Source organism: Hippocampus bargibanti, linkage group LG18 (genome assembly GCF_051943395.1).
Source record: "Hippocampus bargibanti isolate YZ-2025 linkage group LG18, ASM5194339v1, whole genome shotgun sequence".
NCBI lineage: Eukaryota > Metazoa > Chordata > Actinopteri > Syngnathiformes > Syngnathidae > Hippocampus > Hippocampus bargibanti.
The window spans coordinates 2,067,595-2,087,086 of NC_142751.1; the positions used below are offsets into that span (position 1 = coordinate 2,067,595).

Genomic DNA, 19,492 nt, shown 5'->3' on the forward strand with positions numbered 1-19,492 from the left:
TTTGCATTTGAATAAAAATATCATACTGCACTGCGTGTTTTGGGTATTTTAGATGGTATAAAACGTTTTTCTGATGTCAGTTAAGAAACAAAAAAAGTGATGTCGGTTATCCTTTAATGCTGTGTGGGGTCAAAAGATGCGTTACCAGCGTTCAACCACTAGATGACGGTACAGTGCTAAAATTCACTATACTGTAAAACGTGTGGGGGAAAAGTCCAAACAATCAATCCAATTTGTTATTTTGGTCAACCTGGTCAGACTGGTGGTGAAGTCGAAGTCTATTTTAAATGCCAAAAGCCCCAACATTGCAAATAACACACAAAAGGCATTATTTTTTCACACAGTCATGAAAAAAGCATGAAATCGAACATGACAGTGCAAGAAAATGATAGTGCAGGTATCGACCTGCACTTGAGTTTGGAGATTATATAAAATAACACAAGCGCACACGTCGAGCAACGCGGCCGACTTGAGAAGAAAAGGCCACCTGCATTTTTGATATCAGTCAAGCCCAACCTTGTTTCACTTCCTCTGACAATGATTAACTTTCTGTTGCATTTTGATAGCCGATATGGTCGCGTGTTGCATGCGTTGCACTCCGCATTTAGGACGGATCTTCCGGAGGTAGGACGGATTTTTATATCATTCGCTTCTTTTGTACCTGATTTGAATACAAAAAAAATTGCAGCAACTTTTCAGGTGACGTAGATGCATACAGTATATTTGTTTATTTCTTTCGGTTTAGCATCTAAACTACTTATGAATACAATAGGGGATAGACACAATAATTGGAAAGTTGAAAGTTAGTCAATGATGTGCCAGTTTATGAACCAGTTTTTATTTACCGTATTTTCTGGACTACAGCGCACTTTCAACAAATGATATATTTAAAAACTTTTCCATACATAAGGTGCACCGCATTATAAGTGGCACATTCAATGAATGACATATTTAAAAACATTTTCCAAAAATAAGGCGCGCCGCATTATAAGGGGCCTGGTTAGCTTTTGAAAAAAAAATATTTCTTTCTTTCTTTCTTTCTTTCTTTCTTTCTTTCTTTCTTTCTTTCTTTCTTTCTTTCTTTCTTTCTTTCTTTCTTTCTTTCTTTCTTTCTTTCTTTCTTTCTTTCTTTCTTTCTTTCTTTCTTTCTTTCTTTCTTTCTTTCTTTCTTTCTTTCATTTCCAAAACGTTGACACGTTGACACACTTTTCTTTGTTTGCCTCTCAACAAACAATGGCGCTCTCTTGTGTATGAAATGCACATTGTGGAAAAAGAAGTATGTCAAATGGGAGTGGAAGGGAGGAGGGGCGGGTGTAAGGTCGTGCGTTGCCCGTGACAACTACTAAATACTTGGGATGTTTCTTAGCAGCAAACATGCTGAGACAGCGCTGCGGAGAGGCACACGGTGATGTTCTAATGGCTTGTCAATTGAGGAAAAAGGGGAAAGGGGGGGGGGGGATGAAGGAATGGAGAGAGAGAGAGCGAGCATTGGTTCAGTGACAGGGACGATGTAGTTGTTCTGGCTGCAGGATAAACAGTCCACACTGTCATCACTGGTTACTGGGTGGAGTACTGGACTGTCATTAACTCTGCAAGAGAGGACGAGAGTGAAGACATAGAGAGAGAAGGAGATAAATATAACAGCAAAACCTACAGAGAGAGAACGAGTGAAAGAAAAATAGTTGACACTTCAAGAGAAGAAGAAGCTTCAGACAAAGAAGCGTCAAGTTGGTGGGATATAAACGTAAAATGAAGTCCTTTGGTCTGTTTTTAGGATGGCGACAAGAACATGTCAACTGCCTTTTTTTGCTTGATTTTTTTCCAACTTCAGGTTAGTTTTGGCCTGCACGAACGCTTTTCACCTGATTGCCTTTTTTGTGCAGTCGTCGATGCTGTCAGAAATGAGCGAGGCGGGACTGCTTCCACTGATCCAGGCGGGAGACGGGAGGACTCTGTCCAGGTGGGGTTCACTCAGAGGACGTCCTCGTTTGATGGGACAATCGTTTTGATTGGATCTTGAGATTAAATCGATATGTTTTTGGGATGGCGATTCTAGAGCAGAGTTTCTGTCGTTGATCAACACCTACAATTGCTTCCTCAAGGACCAAACTCAACTGCATCTCACTTACTTCCAGGTAATCAAATGAGCATGTTACACCAGTGGCGGACCGTCAAAGCCTGCAAAGCCTTCTCTGCTGGTCTAAAAATATCTGAATTGATATTAACTCATTCACTGCCATTCCCGAATTTATTTGGGAATTGAAAATATGATGTGCGGCGCCATTCCCCAAATTTTGGTTTTTCTTGCGAAGGGTGCCAATAAAGCGCTGGTCAGACCTCTGGCTATGTTTTTCCCCCAATTCCCAAATTTGTTCGTATTTTTTTTCTCATTTGATTGGGTGCCGATAAAGGACTGGTCATGGCCTCTGGCAATATTTATTATTTTCCACAAGGGGGAAGCATTTGCCTTTCGTCCTGTGTTCCAGCTTCAGCTGTTGTTAAAGCGCTTTATAAATTAATATGAATATGTTGTATTATGTACATTTCAATCTGAAATAACTCCAGACCTAAATAGCTTAGGAATCAACTATTTTCTTATTTTTCTAATGAAAGAGAGAGAGAGAGAGAGAGAGAGAGTCTTTGGTTTCTAACTGTCACGTTCCGAGCGAGATTGAAGGCAGCTGCCTCGTCGGAACGTAGTGGAATGTTTGGGATCTCAAAGCAGGCGACAGAGAAAAACTATCCAAGCAGGATGTTTATTGACAAACAAAATAAATACTAAAACTCAGCGAGTAAGAAGGCAGGGGGGTCCGTAGCCCTCCCAGTCAACCAGGCACTCGAGACCCTTGCCCCTGGGCCGCGAGTCAAGTATCTCCCGCACAGTGTACACAAGACCACCGTCAACCATCGGCGGAGGGGGAGTTGGGGCAGGGAGGGCAAGGGGCTGGTCTCCACCGGTTTGATGAGAGAGACGTGGAACACCGGGTGGACCTTCTTGGAGGCAGGCAGACGGAGCCGAACCGCGACCAGGCTAATGATGGACTCCATGACGAAAGGGCCCGCAAACCGTGGCCCCAACTTGGGTGAAGTCCCGGCCAGCCGCGGGTCAATGTAGAGAGCGACACCGTTTGCTCCACCTGGTAGGCCGGCAGAGGGGGACCACGTCGATCCGCGACCCGCTGGTTCCAGTCTCCCTTGTGGTCTCCCTCCACACCCGATGGGCCCGCCGAAGATGGTGCTGTATCGACGGGACCGCCACCTCGCCTTCCTGTGGGGGAAAGAGCGGCGGCCGGTAGACATAAGCCGACATGAACGAGGACCGACCTGTGGCTGAGGAGACGAGGGTGTTGTGGGCGTATTCCACCCACGGAAGATGGACAGCCAAGGCCGAGGGACGATGGAGGCACACGCAGCGCAGAGCCGCCTCCAGGTCTTGGTTCTTCCACACGGTCCTGCCATTGGACTGGGGGTGGTACCCTAATGCCATGCTGGCCGACGCCCCCATGGCCCTGCAGAATCGCTGCCAGACCTGGGACACGAACTGAGGACCCCGGTCTGACATATGTCCGTAGGGATCCCGTGGAGACGGACGACGTGGTTGACCAATAGGGTTGCCGTCTCGATGACGGACGGCAACTTGGCCAATGGCACGAAGTGGGCCGATTTAGAAAAATGGTCCACTACCGTGAGGATCACTATATTGGCACGGGAAGGGGGAGGCCAGTAAAGAAGTCCAAGGAGATGTGGGACGAAGGGCGCGGACGGACTGGCAGCGGGCAGAGCCGCTCCGCCGGGGGCTCGTGGGACACCTTGCCGCAGGCGCACGACGGGCAGGCCTTAACGAAGGTCGCCACGTCGTTGCAGAGACGTAGCCACCAGAACCGCTGGGCAACGAGATATGTGGTGCGGCTCACCCCGGGGTGGAAGGCCACCTTGGAAGCATGCCCCCACTGCAGCACCTCAGAGTGCAGCACAAACTCATAGTGCCTTATAGCGGTAACTTATAGCGCCTCCTGGACCTTCCGCTCCACCTCCCACTGAAGCGCCGCCAAAATCTGACAGCCCGGCAGGATACATTCCACGCAGTCGTCCTTTCCTGCCGGTTCGTAGATCTGAGAGAGGCTGTCGGGCTTGGTGTTTTTGGTCCCTGGACAGTAAGTGAGGGTGAAGGAAAAGCGTGTTAGAAAGAGCGCCCTACCGTATCTGGCGTGAGTTCAGCGGATGACTGCCAGGTTCTTGTGGTCGTGTACACGGTGAATGGCCCTTTCGCCCCTCGAGCCAGTGCCTCCTCTCCTGCAGGGCCCACACGACTGCGAGAAGCTCCTGGTTGCCCATGTCGTAGTTAGCCTCCGCAGGACTGAGGCGGCGGGAGAAGAAGGGCAAAGGTGGAGTTTCCGGTCGACTGGGGAATGCTGAGAGAGCAACGCTCCCACTCCGGAATCTGACGCGTGCACCTCAACGGTGAAGGCGGAGTTGGGGTCAGGGTGATGGAGGTCTGGAGGGTTGGTGAAGGCCCGTTTAAGTAGACGAAATGCAGCGTCGGCCTCTTCCGACCACCTAAATGGGGTATTGGAGGAGGTTAATTGAATCAGGGGCAGCACCTTCTGGCAGTAGTTGCGGATGAAGCGGCGTTAGAAGTTCGCGAAACCCAAAAAACGTTGCATTTGCTTGCACGTAGTGGCCGTCGGCCACTCTACCACCGGTACTATCGATATAACCGATATTGATATAACGAGACTTTACTGTATATATATATATATATATATATTCCGTGGGTCCTGCAATTTGAGTGAAAATGACAAAAACCCTTGGCACTGGAGTGCGCACATTATTGCACATTGACTGGCAGTCAATGAGTTAATGAAAAACTAGTTTTCAAATCTGAAGTAAAAAAATAATGAATGTTATCGTGGTTTACATGGGACAATTTGAAATTTGGGTGCATACTTTAGCAAGCGTCATGGAATTTCACAGGTTTGATTTGCCTTCGCGGGCCAAATAATATTATGTGGCGGGCCAGATTTGGCCCCCGGGCCTTGACTTTGACACCTGTGTATATTTTGCTTCTTAAAATAATGCCTGATGCTAATGTTTGCCGATTTGATCCTCGTGCAGTGTGATGGCGAGGAAGTGGTCGTGGAAGGCTTCCTAAATATCTGCTGGGGAATTCGACGACCCATCCGCTTAAAAATCCAGGATGAGAAACAGACGACTTCTTTTACTTCCCTGATCTCCTTTGACCCTGTTAGCCCAGTTAGCCCACCTGGAAACAGGAGGTACATTTCAATTTTGGATTCTCTTCTTAGCCAATGGAACAGGCAACGTTGCAAGAGCCATGTTGGTTTTGGACACGCGCTGTGTATTTTTTGCACACTTTTCGGACGTCTTCAGCGATTTCGTACACCGGCACTGGACAACTTGGTTCAGATTATTTCCATGAAATTTGCAAACTTGTGTCTTGGCAGGGGCATGTCACGATGGGGGGAGTTCCTTGACCTGCACCAGATAGATGAGATAGCTGGAACAGCACATGAAACCGTCAGCAAAAAAACAGGTTGACTTGGAACATTTTTATGCACCGATTTTTTAATATTATAAATTCAATGAAACCTTTTACTATAATATCATTGCACTGATTTTAATACGTTTAAAATGCGACTTCTGGAGTGGTCTATTAAACCCGTTCAGTGGCAGAGGATGTGCAAAGATTGGATTGGATGTACCTTTATTCGTCTGGCAGTGGAGAAATTTTCATTTCACAGCAGCAAAGTTATGAAAGGAAGAGGAAAGGAAAGAAAGACGTAGAAAAACAAAATACAGGAGCTGCTGGAAAGGCAGCCACTCTCGCGGCGACATCTTGAAGTCCAAAAAAAACAACAAAAAAACTACATAACAAATAGTATGACAACACAAAAACACAGAGAGTCATTCATTCTTCGGCACTTGCTGTACCCTCTTTGTGACATGAAGCACAATATTGAAAATATGTGAAATATGTTTAGAAATATATATTTTTGCTTGTAAATTCCATTCAATATCAGTTATTTAGCTGGCTATCTATTTGCAATCTATTAGCTATCTATTAGCTGTCTGGCTGGCTAGCTATGTAGCTAGCTGTCTATTAGCTATCTAGCTAACTGGCTAGCTAGCTATCTGTTAGCTATCTAGTAGTTATTTATTAGCTATCTATTAGCTAACTAGCTAGCTTTCTATCTATTCGACTTACTTCCGGTTTGAGTGAACGCTGGCACGTGTGGCTGCCGCTGCTCACCCAGAGAAAGATATATCCTGTGACTGTAAAGTGACCTTGAGAGTTGGGGAAGCCGCTTATAAATGTAATCTATTATGATTATTATGTGTTCACTCCAGTGCCAGGGTTTTTATAATGTTTCACTCAAATTCATTTTAGATTTTAGGACTACATAAACATTCAAATCAGTGTAAGAAACTTTAGACTGTCTTCTCTCATCCGAAAAAAAAGAGTTAATTCCTAAATGTTAGAATTGGTTATATACACATGCTAAAACATCCTATGTTATTTCATTTCTACTTATTCTTATCAATTAGTAAGTCCATATATGTCTGTAGTTTAGTTATTTGTATATGTTAATTAGTATACATGTACTCAGCTTGTACTTAGTTACTGTAGAAATCTAGCTGTTATGTTTCAGTCTAATAATGAATATTCATGATTGTATCTAGCAGATGATAGGTCCTTTCCAAAGTGACATCACTCCTGTTGTTTATAAATGTCTGAGGCGAGCTCTCTCTCGCTCTTGTCTCTCTGTCCCTTGGCCTAGCTTCTCCCTTGGAGAACATCCTCTAGCTGCCTGATAATAAATATTCCTTTTTTGGATATCACCTTGCTTCCTGCTGATTTAATATTTAGACGATACAACTGGAGAGCTGAACCAGGAAGAACAACATTTAACCCAACACTAAATGATATGGGTCTGGAGTTATCTGAGCTTGAAATGGGGGCGGATGTCCAAAATACAATACAAAACATCCATATTCATTTATATAGCACTTTCACAACAGCTGAAGCTGTAGCAAAGCGCTAACATGGACAAAAGAGAAATACTGCCCCCTCGTGGAAGAGAAAAACATTGGCAGAGGTCTGACCAGCGCTTTATTGACACCCACAAGAAAAAACAAAACAAAACCCAAACAAGTTCGGGAATGGCGCTCCGCGTTATTATTCTTTTCAATTCCCATATAAATTCAGGAATGGCAGTGAATGAGTTGAATAATATTTTCCAATAATAATTTCAATCTACCGATAGAGCAATTTTCCGATCGTTTTCTCATGCTTTGCGTATTTCCGAAGGCACCGTTTATGAGACCACAACACTTCGTCCTCTGAGGCAGAAAAGCTGCGAGCTGGAGTCCGAGTCCAACCTGTTCCGCTGCATGAGCGACGCCTCGCTGGTCAAGCGGAGGAATCGGCGAGGCAAAACAGCCGCACAGAAGGAAAGAGAGAGGCAGCACCGTTTTTCCATCAACGGACATTTTTATAACTATAAGGTACCGCATTTATTCGAGTATAACGCGCAAAACTTTCTACCTAAAAAAGAACTCAAAGTTTGCATGCACGTTATAAACTAGGCCTGGGAAAAAAATTGTCATATACAGGTAACATCCGACTTACAATCGGCTCGACTTACGACCACAACCTCCAGACCCTATTTTTTCAAATTTTAATTCTACGCCTGGCGCCGAAACACGCTGGGAGGCCAGCAACGCATACAACAATTTGGCCAGCCAGCCAGCATCTCACTCTCGCACAGTAATTGACAGAGTGATGGCACCAAAGGGGGGCGTTTGCGTGTCATGTAGCCTACGAGTCTCTATTCAACATTTTGAATGTATTTCAACTTACGACCATTTTGATTTACGACTGTTTGGTCGGAACGGAACTCGGTCCTAAGTCGGATGTTACCTGTATATTTAATGCTTTATCCCTTACAGGAGGGTGAAGCATTTCCATGGCTATTCTCGCCCTTCAGTTTCGATTCTTGAAAAGACCCGGATCACGCACTTTACTTTAGTTTATTTTTTATTGTTAATTAGCATTTCTGAATTCAGACTCAGAAGAAAGTGAAGAAGTTTACATCGTCAATAAATTATTTTTATGATGGCCGCATGTGTTGTCACTTGCAATGCTTGGTTTGAACAAAGAAAAAGTGAAATTTTATACCAATTTTTATATAATAATACAATAAAGTCTCGTTATATCGATATCGGATATATCGATAGTCCCGGTTATATCGATACTATTTCTATGCACGCACGGAGAAAATTACATGCAAACAGGGTCGGATATATTGATAGTCCCGGTTATATCGATATTTTTTCGGACTCCCTTGAATATCGATATAATGAGACTTTACTGTAATAATAATAATAATAATAATAATAATAATAATAATAATAATAATAATAATAATAATAATAATAATAATAATAATAATAATAATACATTTCATTGATAAGCGCCTTTCAAAACACTTTACAGTCACAGGATATTTTTTTCTCAGCTCGATAGCTAGCCAGCCAGACAGTTTTTTGTAGTACTCCATGTTTTATGTTAAGAAGAATATCCTGTAAATAAAGCCATATAAATTTGAAAATGATATATTGTGTGTTTTTTACATTAGTAATTTGTTTTACATATAATGTTGCACTATTTTTGGAAGTAAATTAATTTAAGCAACAAAAAAACTGAGTATCCATTTAGGAGCTGGTGGCCCGATCCAAAAGAACCCGGCTGTCTAAAAAGAACCGGAATTCCCATCACTAATTAGTGAAAGCGATACTATTTGCTTGGAAATCACCTTCAACTTCTGTCGCTCTATTTTTAATTAAAAATTAGGGTTGTGTGTTATACACGTGTGCGCGTTATACTTGAATAAATACGGTACGTCTGTGGTAAGGTTTTTTTTGTTGTTGGTAGTAAGCAGGGTCAACGAGATTGCTCTCCAATGTCTTTTTTTTTTGTTTTTCTAGACATCCATCTTCACGCCTTCCTTTGGCACAGCAACCAAAGTCCGCATTACAAGTCGCATGAGCACAAATCAAGTCATCGAACAGCTCCTGAATAAATTCAAGGTGAGATGATCCTTTGATGGACTCCAATGTCATCAATTTGAACTTCATTATTTTATATAACACTTGAAAATAAATGATGAGATCTCATCTATGATATTTCGCTTGCATGCTAACCTCTCAGATAGAAAATGACCCCCAGGAGTTTGCGCTATACTGCGTTCACCAAAGTGGCGGTAAGTTTGGTTTGTATTCTCGGCGTTGTATCATAAATTGAACTCCAAAAGATCTTAGCAGCTTAGGTTTGAGTTGTTTGATCTAGAAAAGAGGAAGATGTGCAACAGGGACCAGCCGCTATGGGAGCGCATCCTACAGGGACCTTCTGATGACATCATGAAAATATTTTTGATGGATATGAACGAAGAGGAAGTTAGCAATGATGTGAGTGTATCACCCGATAGAAATGCAACTCGAGTGTATTATAATCCAAAAGGGACGAATATCTATTGACGTGCCTCCCTGCAGCATTCGATGATTAAAATGATATAAATCCATCAGTATCATTTTACTAATGTTCAAGATTTTTGACAGAATACATTTTTATTAGTTTGATTTTTGCCACTATCATTTCACAGGTGGCCCAGTATTTGAACTTGGAGCTTCCTATCTTGGAGCAGGTCGTCCAGAATTTGACAGATGAGGAGAACCGGGAGATACAAATGGTTATTAGCAAGTTGGTATCAGAATTATCATTATTATTATTATTATTATTATTATTATTATTATTATTATTATTATTATTATTATTATTATTGGATTGGATTTGCCTTTATTAGTCTTGCAGTGGAGAAATTTACATTTCACAGCAGCAAAGTTCTGAAAGGAATTATTATTATTATTATTATTATTATTATTATTATTATTATTATTATTATTATTATTATTATTCTTATTATTATTATTATTTGTGACTGATTTATTTCCTGTACAGGTAACATCCGACTTACGACCGAGTTCCATTCCGACCAAACGGCCATAAGTCGAAATGGTCGTAAGTTGAAATCCATTCAAAATGTTGAATAGAGACTCTGAGGCTGAATGACACGAAAAAACCACCCCTCTTTGGTGCCATTACACAGTCGATTGCTGTGCGAGAGTGAGATGCAGGCTGCCTGGCCAAAATTGTCCTACGCGTTGCCGGCCTGCTAGGGCATTGCGATGCCAGGCATATACAGTAAAGTCTCGTTATATCGATATCGGATATATCGATAGTCCCGGTTATATCGATACTATTTCTATGCACGCACGGAGAAAATTACATGCAAACAGGGTTGGATATATCGATAGTCCCGGTTATATCGATATTTTTTCGGACTCCCTTGAATATCGATATAACGAGACTTTACTGTAATTATTTTTTTCTTAAATAGGGTCTGGAGGTCATGGTCATTAGTATGGGTGGTCGTAAGTCAAGCTAGTCGTAAGTCGGATGTTACCTGTATAATAATAATACATTACATTTTAAGTGCCTTTCAAAGCTCTCAAGGACACTTTAAAGTCACAGACAAGCATAGGTACTATAATAAATAAAATACAATCACAAATACAATGCAATAAATAAAATACAATTATGAATAGAAACAAGAGAGAGAGTTATACAGAAAATGCAATTTTAAATAGGAGCAGCTGAAGGCTCTGTCACCCAGTTGTGATATATGAAAATAATATGATATATGAAAATAAATAAATAAATAAATACATAAATAAATAAATACATACAGTAAATAAATAAATAAATAAATAAATAAATAAATAAACCTCACCCAATAACCTTCCAAAAATTTAAAATAGATAAATACACAGATAAATAAACAAATGTAACAAAATAACCCCCAAAATAAATAAATAAAGAAACACATAAATAAATAAACGCATAAACAAACAAACAAACAAATAACTAAACACATGAATAAACAAACAAATAAATACATAAATCACACAATAACCTCCCGAAAAATTAAAATACATAAATAAACACAAATAAATACATCTAAAAAAATACCCCCAAAATAAATAAATAAATAAATAAAGACAAATAAATACATAAATAAATAATTCTAACACAATAACCTCCCAAAAAATTACAATACATAAACACAGAAATAAATCAATTTAACAAAATAACCCACCAAACAAACAAACAAACAAACAAACAAACAAACAAACAAACCAACAAACAAATAAATAAATAAATAAATAAATGCTTTTTCGTTGTTCATGTGCAATCGGATGAGTGTGTATTTGCATGTACGTACAGGTACCAAAAGCATCAAAGAGTCCTCACCCAAATGCTGAGCTGCAAGATTTCACCTCACGTCGAAACCAGCGTCTGACGAGATGGAACACACAGGAAGCACCAGGAAGCCAACTGGAGTGAGCTGAGGTTGCGACAAAACAGGAAAAGGGAAATCAATCTGCTCCGAGTACATGAAGAGTTAGTGAGAGTGAGAGTCAGAGAGTGAGTATCAACTTGTGTGTCTCTACGTGCTTCACAGGCAACTTGGGACAATGTGGATGCGCCATTTTTTCCACTGGAGCAAGGAGTCAAAAATCTGTCCAAGATGCCTTGAATGGAAGAATGATTGTGTTGTTTTGCCATTGATGACTCAGTCCATTTCTTAAATGCGATGTGAGGAGATTTAGGAAAATGTCAACTATATTTCTAGCTGCAATTTATGTCATGTTTCACATTCCAATTTAAATATGACTAAAATCCAGTTGCAAGCCATGCATTTCACACCTGCGCCTTCAGTAGTGCTATGTCTGAATCAAGTCTTGATAACTATTTCATGACTTTCATGACTATGCAACCTTTACTGCAGCTGCAACTCATATCAAAAGTGTGCTGTGATTTACTACAAATACACTAGAGCAGGGGTCGGGAACCTATGGCTCGCGAGCCATATATGGCTCTTTTGATGATTGCATATGGCTCGCCGATAAATATTACATATTATAATACATATTGTCATTTTTTTTCGTCGTTCATTTCCCATTGGGGCTGCAGTTGCCGGAAAGCACAATTTTGATTGGATGACACTGACCTAGAATGGCCGAAAGCGCCATGTTGATTGGATGATAGTGGCCGTCATGTTGAAACAGGTAAACGCCCCTTTAAATGAGCCCAACTAGTGCACTTCAGCGTGAATGCACCGGAGCATTAGAGGAGAGAAAATGTTCTCATTGTAATTTGCAATGAAACAATTCCATCGATGCCAGTCGAATGTCAGTGACATTTTAACAAGCCCCATGTTAACGTTAGCATCGACATACTTCTGCGAGAAGTAGATTGCAGATAGCAAGTGTGGAAGCTTATGAGCTGTGTGCAGGCTAGCTAGCAGTAACTTCGCCTCTGGACCGGCAAATTGAATTTCATTCCGATCGTTTTCCAGGATTTTTACCAAACACGAGGAACGGAAAACCATCCATGTTAACGATGAGTACTATCACAAAGTTATACATACATACATACAATACATTCTGATATTTTGTTTAAAAGTAGCCGCACGCGAGCGTTTGTATGTGCGCGCGCGTGCGTGTGGCTCTCGCTGAAAAACATTTCTAAATATTTTACTTTTATGGCTCTCTTACTCAAAAAGGTTCCCGACCCCTGCACTAGATGGTACTGTTAGCTAGGAAAAAAAAGCCTTGGTGTCGAATTCTGATGGATTAAAGCAGTGTCTGAAACTCATGACAAAAAGTTACCAGACACCAAGGCAGACAACTCTGAAAAGTTGCCTGCCCGGCCATCTGCTACAAGCCACGTGACTCTTCTTTCCACGATGCTTTTAATGTGTTTCAATTTCTCCGCACCTTTCAAAACTCTCAAGTACACTTTACAGCACAGGTGTCAAAGTCAAGGCCCGCGGGCCAAATCCGGCCCGCCACATAATTTTTTTCGGCCTGCGAAAGAAAATCAAAATTGTTAAATTCCATGATGATTGCTAAAATCTGAGCCAAAATTTCATATTTTTGGATGTCAACCACAATAAAAGTCATTATTCTTGACTTCAGATTTGAAAACAAGTTATTCATTAATTTGCTGTGTGCTCTATATGTAATATTTGAAGGGATTTAAACATTCTAATGGGTTCCCCAAATTCATAACGGCCCTCAAGAGGAAACCATAACTACAATGTGGCCCGCGGCAAAAAATGACTTCGACACCACTGCTTTACAGTAACGGGATAATGTACGTTTACGTTTTGTAGCGTCATAAATTGCCAAACGAACCGAAATTCAGAAATTTCCAAACCGAATGAAGATTTCTAAATCAGAATAAATTATTTAGATTTCGTAATCTTCGTTCAAACGGTTGCTTTATTAAATAAAACAAACGTTTGATTTGGAAAAAAAAAGTACTTCATTTTTTTTATTTTTCTTGAAGAAGTTGTCGGCCAAGTTGTACGCCCAGCGGAAAAGTTGCACGCCACGGAAGTCCGGGCAGACGCTATTTCAGACAATGGTTAAAGCAACAATTTTATCGACACTTATTTAATGCTACAGGGCCTGCAGAACAGATTTTGAAGGCATCCAGGTAGATTTCTGACCCTGGTACCAAATAATGGCTGAAATGTAATTGGTTAAATGCTTAATTACAAATACACACATCTGGAAGTAGCACAACAGGGCAAAAAAGCAATGAAATGAAGCTGAAAGACAATTTGAAATTATTTTATAAGAATTCATGGACAATATATAATTTGCATATAGTAGGCCAGGCCAGCAGAGAAGGCATTGCAGCAGAGAAGGCCTTGCAGGCCCTGACGGTGCACCACTACTAAAATCTCATCAGAAAATGGAATGAAGTTCAGACAAAAAACATATTTTATTGTGTTCAATAAAGGCTTTTTGGAAACAAGTGTTTTTACATTTTGGAATTTCTAACAAAAATGGAGGCATACGACCTTTGATTTTCGATGTTTGGGTCACATGGTCAGTTGCTCAGTACACATGCAATGTTTTAGGTGATATTGAAATGTAAAGAAAATAAATACAAATAAAAATCAAGCTGGAATATTGGCCACCGTCTTCTTGCATTTCGACTTCTGCGATTCGTGTTTGTTTTTGCGTGGGCTGAATGTCACATCAAAGCGGCACTTGAGATGCTGCATACGAGAAAAAAAAAACATTCACATGCTTAGTTTATTTATTACGCACCACTTGTGTAAAATTTGAAGAGAATCTGTTGGTGTTCGAAATAAATACAGGTAACATCCGACTTACGGCCAGCTTGACTTACGACCATGACCTACAGACCCTATTTTTTAAATTTTAATAATACGCTTGGCACCGCGACACGCTAGCAGGCCGGCAACGTGTACAACAATTTTGGCCAGGCAGCCAGCATCCCCTTCTTCTTTTTTCTTCTTCTTATTTCTTGATACTTGCACTATGTACAGTTTTTTTATGACACGGTTTTGCATATTTACAGTATACATCTCAGTCAGCTGACATTTTTATTTCACTATGCTTAGAATATCTTGTTTTTCTATCCTTTCACATATTTATTTTACTATATTTAGAATATCTTGTTTTTCTATCCTTTCATCCCCCCCTACATCCCCTTTCAAATTGCTGCTGTGGACTGCAAATTTCTCCATTGTGGGACGAATAAAGGTTTTCTGATTCTGATCTCACTCTTGCACAGCAATCGACTGTGTGATGGCACCAGAGGGGGGAGTTTGCGTGCCATTTCGCCCCCGAGTCTCTATTCAACATTTTGAATAGATTTCGACTGACGACCATTTTGACTTACGATCTTTTGGTCAGGTCGAAACTCAGTCGTAAGTCGGATGTTACCTGTATTTAGACTTTACCGCTTTCTCAAGGTCGCAGTTGTTCAAGTCCTGATTTTCCCCCTTGAGACATTTAGTTTTGCGCAGTACCCCATCAATCCTGTAGTTGATGCCGTTGGTCACCTATTGTGGCAAAAAACACAGTCAAGCCATTCACAAATTTACTCGGGAATTGAAAATATGATGTGGAGCACCATTCCTGAATTTGTTCTGGTTTTGTTTTTTTCTTGCTTGGTTGCAGATAAAGCGCTGGCCAGACCTCTGGCAATGGTTTTTCCCTTCCACAAGGGGGCAGCATTTCCCTTTTTCCTCATGTTAGCGATTTGTTCCAGCTTAAGCTCTTGTTAAAGCACTATATAAACCAATATGTATGCATTGTATTGTAATTTGTAGTGCCGCCCCAATTTCAATCTCAGATAACTCCAAACCCATATTACTTAGGAATTAAGATTTTTTCTTCTGTTGAAAGAAGAGGGACTAATGTTTCTTACACTGCATTGAATGTTCATATAGTCCTAAGAAAACGGAAATAGAACTCTATGGGGCCTCCATTTTTCTTATGATGATACTAGTGCAGCGTTTTCTACCGGAGATAAATTCCTTGTGTGTTCTACATACTAGTCAATAAAGATGATTCTGATTCTGATCTGATTTTGATTCTCATTTTGAAACTCTCAATATTCTGTGGGTCTTGCAATTCAAGTGACAATGACAAATACCCTGGCACTGGAGTGGACACATTTTTGCTGATGAAAGAAGAGAGTCTAACATTTCTAACGCTGCATTGAATGTATACGGAGTCCTACCTGCGACCTGGCGGATGTGATGGACTGCAGTCTGAACAACTTCTTGGCCTTTGAATGCGCGTTGAACGTGTCCACGGCGTGCTGAGCCGCCGCTTGGACCTCGTGGGAATCCGGGTTCCTTTCAAACCAGCCACCCAATTGTGGTGCTTTTTCTTTGGGAGGCATAACAAAAGAGATGACAAACAATTCAGAGAATAGAAGAAGAACAAAAATCAAAGATAAAGGTTGTGTGGAATCTATTTCCAGATTGGGTTTCAAAGTCCTCCAAAACTTTAAAAGCACTCCACAGAAGCGCATCCAAACTGGTGTAAACAAATGAAAATATATTTCCCGACTATTTTAATTAAGGCTTAGAAGCGTAATAACATACGTACTACAAAATCCCTTCTTCCGTTGTCTTGCCAATTCTCTAATTCCTATTTTCAGGTCAATATGGAAAATTAGTCACAGTTTAGTGGTGGCTTTTTCCCCTCATTCCATGTCAAGTGTTCCAGGACTCTTTCTGGAAAGATGAATGATGCAAGAACAATATAAAAATGGAAATAACTTTCAAATAAGCAGAAATTGCTCTCAATATTATTTCTCTGGTCGGAAATATAATACCGTACAGCTGTAACATAATAAAACGTCTGATAAGGGGTGCAAAATTGAAATCTAACCAATATATATATATATATATATATATATATATATATATATATATATATTCCCTTTCTTACAATTTGGTGCAATTTTATTTTTATTTTTCCTAAAATAACACTTTTCTCTGCCAGAGGGTCTGAGTCAGAATGGTGAGCCCAACCGCATTTTGCCATTGAGTCATACTGTTGCAGGCATACTACATATACTGTATTTTCCGGCGTATAAGGCTCACCGGCGTATAAGGCGAACCCCCAATGAATGGTGTCTTTTCAAACATTAGCCATATATAAGGTGGGGGGGAATGGAGTCCTGTTGTGGCTCAATATTATATCACATATAAGGCATACCTGCGTATAAGGCGCAGGGTCATCTTTTGAAGTAAATGAAGGGTGCGCCTTATACACCGGAAATGAGGCCGCCTACTTGTCCATAAAAGCACACGCAGAATCAAGTAAAAAAACATACAGTGATATTACATATATATACAGTGATAGTGTTAGAGAAACACAGAGCTGCAAATAAAACAGGAAAGGCAGATGACAGCGCTTGATCGCACTCAAAGAATAAACACAAGTGAAAAGGTGAGAAAATGGATAGAAAACAGTGAAATTTGGACTCGTTTCAACTTTGTTGATAGTTCAAAGGCAGAGTGTAGACTGCAAGGTTAAAATATCCCATCAATCAAGCTCCACAAATAACACACACAAGCCATCTGTACAATTTGAAGAGAAAAGACCAGCAAGGGAACCAGCTATTAATGATTTTTCTAGTGTGTCTGCCTGCATCTGTTTGCTGTTGCAATATCACAACTTCCAAGATGTCCAACCCAGAGTTCCTTGAGACACTTTATCCAAAAAGCTATCAACCCAGCTAAACAGAACACAATTGATGAGGAAAATAGGTAAACAAAGGTAAATAAAATGACTTTATTATGTAGTACAGTTAATTTCTTTAATTACAATACCAGAGCATATTTATTATGCATAAAATAAAAATAAGGTCTATTTTGTGTAGTTTTAAGGCTTATTTAGTAGAAAATTAGGTTTTATGGGGACCTGGGAACGGATTATTCTCATTTTAAAAGTTTCCTATGGGAAATTAACGTTTGTAATACACACTTTTCGCTTTACACACACTTTCTGGGAACCAATTGAGTTATTAAACCAAGGTATCACTGGATATGCTTTTTTTTAACTTACCGGCCACAATGATGTCCTCTGAACAATGAACAACTGACAGACAGAGAAGCACTAACACGGGGAGATTCATCTTGACTTTTTATCCAAGTTGATGTGGCGAAATATTCCACACAAATTTTAATCTGTCCGGATTGGAAACGTTAGACGTTTGCTCCTGGAAAATTGCTATGTGGGTCCACCTTAGGAAAAAAAAAAGAAAAATCACATACTGTATATCATTTCAGAAAAGTAAAAACAATGTTCAAACTTGCCTTTTGGAAGTGTGACTTGACCCTGCGGCTGCTGGTGAGAGACGGAGGAGACAGGAGAGGAGCGTGTTGTTGCTTTATGCTGGTGGCTTTGCACTCTGCTATGTTTCACAAGTTAGTGCCGACACACCCACTGACTGGAAATGACACCCAGCCAAGTGCGCCGGGGATTAAATGGTCATCGGCCGCTTTAGTACCCGTCCTGGCATGTTTGTGTGACGTGGGAGGGGGTTGCTGAGTGAATGTCAACTCCCTTTGTGAGTGCATCAACACTGAGTGTTGCTGTTTTAAGCACGGGCAAAAAAACACACACACACACACACACACGCACATGCACACGCACACGCACACACACACACACACACACACACACACACACACACACACACACACACACACACACACACACACACACACACACACACACACACACACACACGCGCACACACACACAAAGGGTTCCACGCGGCTTTTGTAGGTAGAAATAGAATGTCTGGTTTTCACATATGTCACTCTTCAGGGAAGACTTTCTCCAAGAAGTTGAGTGTCTACGGAAAAGAATAAAATAAAATAAAGGTGGGTTCGTTCATCCAAGGTTGCATTTGTTAATAGACAAGAGGACTTGTTTTGAATACAAGTTCCAGTTTCCAGCTCAGAGGTGCAGCTCAGAACCCTCCAGCATAGGGCTAAACTAATACCAACGAGCACTGAAGGTAGAGAAAAGGAGTCAAAACATATCAGGAGAGCACTCACTAACTGTGGGTACCCTCAGTGGTCATTCAACAAATGTCAGAAATAAAGAATAGCGAACGAAACCAATAATTCTCAAGATTCAAAAAGGAGAGGAGTAGCAGTACCGTACATTGCAGGAGTTTCTGAAAAATTACAAAGAGTCCTTTGGCAACATAAAATTCCTACTTATTTCAAACCGATAAACACGTTAAGGCAAAAATTAGTGCATCCAAAAGATAGGCTACCAAATGAAAAACAAAGTAATGTAGTTTATTCCATACATTGTAAGAATGAAAATTGTAAAGAGCAGTACATTGGGGAGACTCAACAAATTCTCAAAAAAAGACTTTATCAACATCGCAGGGATAATACTAGTGGGCCTCAATCGGCAGTACATTTGCACCTAAAAGCTAGCAACCACTCATTTGACGACAATGAGGTTAAAATCTTAGCGAAAGAACATAGATGGTTTGAAAGGGGGGTAAAAGAAGCGATTCTTATAAAACAACAAAATCCTTCATTAAACCGGTCTGGTGGGGTGAGGTTCAATTTGGATCGTTCATACAATAGCCTGCTTAGGCAAAACAGGTTAGGCAACATTCGCAATGCTGATGAGGGTCGTTATGCTGATGAGGTGATACCGGGGGGAGTGGGGGTAATAGGCCAGTCGTTAGTCAAGAATGTAGGAACAATCAGTGGGGCCACAGGGAGGGGTCCCCTGCCCCCCCAACCTGAGAGTAGGGACCTATCATAGCTGTGTCCGGCGCCACCATGTCTGGACATTAGGGATATATAAATGGGGCCGATACGACCAGTTAGACTTTAGTTCGCTGACGAAGCCTCTTGGATAGGAGGCGAAACGTCCGAAACCTTCACTTTTGTACAGATGACGGCTGAAGAAACCTTCTCATCGATGGACCACTCCTGTACGACTGAGAGCTTACACAGACGTATTGCAG

General features: G+C 40.8%; 2 protein-coding genes across 3 annotated transcripts; one reads left to right on the forward strand and one right to left on the reverse strand.

Annotated features, from left to right (window-relative positions):
* Positions 1-462: 462 nt before the first annotated feature.
* Positions 463-14,125, forward strand: rassf6 (Ras association domain family member 6). Of its 2 annotated transcripts, none has more exons than XM_089020944.1 (11): positions 463-624; positions 1,884-1,960; positions 2,057-2,135; positions 5,116-5,276; positions 5,466-5,554; positions 7,331-7,527; positions 9,010-9,111; positions 9,233-9,284; positions 9,371-9,489; positions 9,684-9,781; positions 11,366-14,125. In XM_089020944.1, the coding sequence occupies exons 1-11, from the start codon at positions 538-540 to the stop codon at positions 11,439-11,441; spliced, it is 1,137 nt and encodes a 378-aa protein (XP_088877070.1). In that variant the 5' UTR covers positions 463-537; the 3' UTR covers positions 11,442-14,125. The 2 variants fall into 2 exon arrangements, with proteins under 2 accessions (XP_088877070.1, XP_088877071.1); XM_089020945.1 differs by lacking the exon at positions 463-624 and adding an exon at positions 1,474-1,744.
* On the reverse strand, positions 13,918-17,971 carry LOC148884205 (cystatin). The gene is made up of 5 exons (XM_089020948.1): positions 17,805-17,971; positions 17,554-17,732; positions 15,713-15,864; positions 14,928-15,029; positions 13,918-14,216 (listed from the first exon to the last, which is right to left on the reverse strand). The coding sequence occupies exons 2-5, from the start codon at positions 17,621-17,623 to the stop codon at positions 14,115-14,117; spliced, it is 426 nt and encodes a 141-aa protein (XP_088877074.1). The 5' UTR covers positions 17,624-17,732; positions 17,805-17,971; the 3' UTR covers positions 13,918-14,114.
* Between the last annotated feature and the right edge of the window lie 1,521 nt (positions 17,972-19,492).

What these genes read in the sequence shown, in the direction of transcription:
- rassf6 (XM_089020944.1), top strand. Translation starts at nt 538, where the DNA reads ATGATTAACTTTCTGTTGCATTTTGATAGCCGATATGGTCGCGTGTTG. An exon ending in TTAGGACGGATCTTCCGGAG is followed by an intron (nt 625 to 1,883) that starts GTAGGACGGATT and finishes TTTTTTGTGCAG; the next exon opens with TCGTCGATGCTGTCAGAAAT. An exon ending in AGCCCACCTGGAAACAGGAG is followed by an intron (nt 5,277 to 5,465) that starts GTACATTTCAAT and finishes GTGTCTTGGCAG; the next exon opens with GGGCATGTCACGATGGGGGG.
- LOC148884205 (XM_089020948.1), bottom strand. Translation starts at nt 17,623, where the DNA reads ATGAATCTCCCCGTGTTAGTGCTTCTCTGTCTGTCAGTTGTTCATTGT. An exon ending in AGAGGACATCATTGTGGCCG is followed by an intron (nt 15,865 to 17,553) that starts GTAAGTTAAAAA and finishes TGCCTCCCAAAG; the next exon opens with AAAAAGCACCACAATTGGGT. An exon ending in TCACATCCGCCAGGTCGCAG is followed by an intron (nt 15,030 to 15,712) that starts GTAGGACTCCGT and finishes TTGCCACAATAG; the next exon opens with GTGACCAACGGCATCAACTA.